This window comes from Silene latifolia, chromosome 6 (genome assembly GCF_048544455.1).
Source record: "Silene latifolia isolate original U9 population chromosome 6, ASM4854445v1, whole genome shotgun sequence".
NCBI lineage: Eukaryota > Viridiplantae > Streptophyta > Magnoliopsida > Caryophyllales > Caryophyllaceae > Silene > Silene latifolia.
Genome location: NC_133531.1, coordinates 93,651,275 through 93,655,471, shown reverse-complemented (window position 1 = coordinate 93,655,471; position 4,197 = coordinate 93,651,275). Strand labels below are relative to the sequence as shown.

The window sequence follows — 4,197 nt, the reverse complement described above, 5'->3', positions numbered from 1 at the left end:
TCGATCTATACTTTCATTCGTAATTCTTGCAATAAGTCTTAAATCTAAGTTACATAATTATCTTTTCATTCGAATCTAATCCTATATTTCGAGATTTGGGGGAATTACTATAATATGACTCATTGATTGAAATATTATAGTGATTGTAAGAATTGGATTATGTAGGTGACGAGTTCGTAGAAGAGCGATTTTGATTACTTGCCTTACTTTTCGGAATATATTACTAAGGTAGGGTTATCCCTATTCAACTTTCACTTTGCATATAATCCTCCTTATTTTATTTCTCCTCTTTAGATTCCCTGCAACATCTTCTTCCGTCCTTTTTTTGTTTGAGCCGACTTTGATCATTTTGCTTAGTCATCTTCCATGTATCTGTAATCCTGGAATGTGTAATCCCTCTCTGTTACAAACCAAAAACTTTGATTTTACGGTTCCATCACTGACAAGGCTAGGTCTTATACCTATTCAAAGATAATCCCTAAGGACATCAACTAATGAAGATAGTGAAGTTAGAGGTGGAACCACAAGGTGATGTAATTAAACTACTTACCTATGGACTAATTCTAGACTATGGATCATTAAGTTTTGATTTGGATTGTAACTAAAGTGAATGTAGATAAGACGAATTTAAATATATTAAACGAGTCTGGAAGTTTAGGTTCATAATGAATATCAATTAGAGAGATTTAGAGTCAATCAATTAACATAAACAAACTACCTAAGAACACAAGATTTTCTTCGTTAGAAGATCATTAAAGCAGAATTGAATTTAAGGTTGAAGGATACAAGTGAGAGAGATAGACATTGATGAAAGTAAGATAATCATGTCCCCTAGCTATAAGGATGCACGTTTTTTCCTTCGTAATATCAACCATTAATTCCTCTTAATCCAGGGATTTTTAGGAAGGCTTATGGACTCAAATTTTATTAGAAGACTTAATCAATTGCGAGAGGGCACAGAAGGAAGGTTGGAAAGAAGGTTGATAACAATTAATAATTAGAGATCATATAGGAGGATAACAAGTAGAGTAAGATGACATCATTAATTAGATGACAACTATTTGACTCAATGCACCAACCAGTTCAAGAGCAAAATTAATAAAGCTACGAAATTTCTTAAAATTGACGTAACTTTGCGCTCGGATGTCCGTTTGGGGCAAAAAAAATTTCAAATCGCTTATCTCGACGAGACGAATGTCATGGCAAGTCCCCCACTTGGCCAAGTATTATTTAAAAAAAGACCGTTAAAGCCTCTGTTTTGACCTTTGAAGTTTTTTATATATATTATGTTCATTCAATTTGTCGAACTTTTGCATAAAGTATCATTAGAATGCTTCATTAAATTGTCTAAAACAAATCAAAGCTTTTATTATTACGAAGTACTAATTAAATGGACGGAAATCTACGCTTAAACATGGCGTACTAATTAAGAAAATCTACTAATAAAACAGAAATCATTATATTCCGTACTTAGCCCTAATAATCTTGCACACTTGTTCATGATCCTTTCTTGCCCGATTATCCATATTTGAAGTGTCCTTGGTTAGAATTTCAAAATCCGATGTACGGATGCGTTGCTCCCATAACGAAAATTTCTTTGTTTGTAACTCTTTATACTCTCCAAATGAGTTCACAAAGTCTTCACTACCTTTCTTCTTAGAACCCCTACCTTTCGATGCCGCTTTAGCCGCCTTCTGACCTATTGGACGTTTCTTAGATATTTCTTCCCCATCCGTACCTTCATCGATATTTGTAGATGGTGTGGCTGACTTAGAATTTTTTTTGTCTCTTTGATGCACCGCTGTTTTTATTCCTATTTACAAATTCCTCCCATTTTGGTTGGTGGCGAAGAATTTCCCAAGAATGCAAATATGGGAATGTCTTCTGTTGGCCATTCTTGTGACGAGTACTCCATAGTTGATTAGCCATGTTCTTCAAAGATTCTTCATTATGACCACTAGGATGACTCTCTTTAATTTGTATGTAGCATCCGTTGAACTTCGATACTTCGGCGCTCATCTTAAACCAATGATTAGAAGCCTTTGGAATGTCGATTGGATCACCGTCATTCCTCCATTCATTGTAGTAGTCAACAATTCTTTGCCAATAACTATTGTAAGATTGATGATTACCGGTGGCACCGTCATTTGAAATCGTTAACCAGCTTTTGCATAGATCCTCATCTTTTGTTTGGCTCCACTTAAATTTGTCTTTCATGTTTGATGATTCCACGATTTGAACTTCATCCTCTTCTTCAACTTCATGTTGACGAGTTTGAGACTCGGTACCCGACATCGGCGTTGAAATATCTTGGTTAGAAGAACCACCCAAGCTATTTATTCTTGTGCTCTCCGGTGCCATATGAGATTGATAGTTGTAGCTAGGATAGTGTTGAGGAATAGGTTGATGATGTGAATAGTTTGGAGATTGTATATTTACGCTTCTTGGCAAGGGTCGATGAGGTGTTTGAGAATTTTGTATTATATCATTGCTTGGAAAATTTGATAACAGTGAGTAATATTGACTATATGGATCTTCATTATCCATGCAAATTTCAATAATCCGAAATTGGAAGACGAAATATGACGAAATATTTAACATGAAATTTGCGTAAGGAAAGTTAACAAATAAAGCATGAAATATGGAACTAATTTCTAAACTATAGGGGAAAGTTTGTTTACATTTCACAAGTATATAGGACTATAGGATTCATATGTAGGTTTTGGTTGTTTGTTGATTAAAATGTAAATCAAATAATAAGAATAAATAAAAAATTAATAGAGCTAATTTTCTATTGGTTGTTTGGTAAATGTGGAGCCATCTAAGCAAGTAGCTTAATGAAGCTACTACCTTAAGCGAAGCTAATATATATCCTTCTCTAATGGTGTAGCAACTAGCTTGCAATTTTATGAAATTGGGAGCAAGTCCCTAAGCTACACAATTGGACTTGCTTAATGGCCTAAAAAATACATAACGTCTTATGGCCTAAAAAATACATTGAATTAAATTTATTTCTTTGTAACTGACCCAATATCTCAAATCGTCTATAAATTAAATTTATGTTCTTAAGTTATCCCATAATTGAATTTCGTAGCCTAAAATAATGAGTGCGAAATTTTGTTCGCGAATTCATGAGTTACAAAGGCATAAGTGTTAAAATTTTGTGGGTCTTAGCAAGTGACAATAATGAATAAATATTACTCCGTATTATTTTGAAATGGATAATCTAAAGGGCGAGCTGCAATGGAACTAATTCAGAATTATAATTATCCGTTTTTTATGATTTATTAATCCTTTAAATAAATTATTATAATCAATATTTTACCTCGCCAAAGTTTGAAGTAGATGCTAAATTAGGGAGGTTGGTAGGGGCGTAGGGCAGGTACAAGTGAGTACCGCACAACACCCTTGAGCGGATATTGATACAGTTTTCGCAGGTGGTGAGGCAAGTATAGGTACAAAAATTTCATATATCATGATCAGTGGGGCTAGGTTTAATTATGCTTCATACCAACCTCATACCCGACTACCCACCAACTAGTAAAAAAAAAATATAATTATGACTATTTATGAATTTTTTCTATTAGTTTTTTGTTAAAAATCTTAAATTATAAATATTAAATGAAAGCTTTTGGAAATTTATAGTTATACTTGATGTGACCAATAGTTGAGCATATTTAGTCCCCGAATTAGCCTCGTCCCTATGTTTTTTAGTGCATAATTGGGTCATTTACTATCTTTAGTCTTTCATTTTGCATATTCTTTGAGGTTTTGTTTCCTTGGTAGGAGAGGAGTGCAAACCTTGCATTTTCATGGCAAAATGGAGCTAAATTGATCGAATCTAATGACCAAGCATCAAGGTGAAGACAAGACTAGAAGGCCTATGTAAATAATGTAGTAGATGGGCAATGATGAGAAGATCCTTGCATCTCCGACAAGATCCTTGAGGATTGTTGGAAGAAAAAAAGAAGAAAGGAAGAAGAAGCTTGCTGAGCTACAATCCGCTCGTCGCAGCCTCGGGACGCTCGTCCTAGCCCTCCACAATCCGAGCGTCCCACCACCCAATCCGCTCGTCCTGGACCTCCACAATCCGCTCGTCCCGACCACCTGGCCGCTCGGATTCCTGCCCAGTACAGCACGTCTCTCCTCCAGCCCACTCGGGATGCGCATATTTCTGAAAGACTAGCAAAAGGGAGA

General features: G+C 35.3%; 1 protein-coding gene across 1 annotated transcript; it reads right to left on the bottom strand.

Moving 5' to 3' along the window:
* Positions 1–1,457: 1,457 nt before the first annotated feature.
* Positions 1,458–2,295, bottom strand: LOC141588365 (glutathione S-transferase T3-like). Its single transcript, XM_074409811.1, has 2 exons — positions 1,911–2,295; positions 1,458–1,738 (listed from the first exon to the last, which is right to left on the bottom strand). Exons 1-2 carry the CDS (start codon positions 2,293–2,295, stop codon positions 1,458–1,460), a joined length of 666 nt encoding a protein of 221 aa, XP_074265912.1.
* Between the last annotated feature and the right edge of the window lie 1,902 nt (positions 2,296–4,197).

Coding starts and splice junctions, on each gene's coding strand:
- LOC141588365 (XM_074409811.1), bottom strand. CDS start 2,295: ATGTCGGGTACCGAGTCTCAAACTCGTCAACATGAAGTTGAAGAAGAG. Junction 1,739..1,910: donor CATGGCTAATCAACTATGGA/GTACTCGTCACA, acceptor ATATCGATGAAG/GTACGGATGGGGAAGAAATA.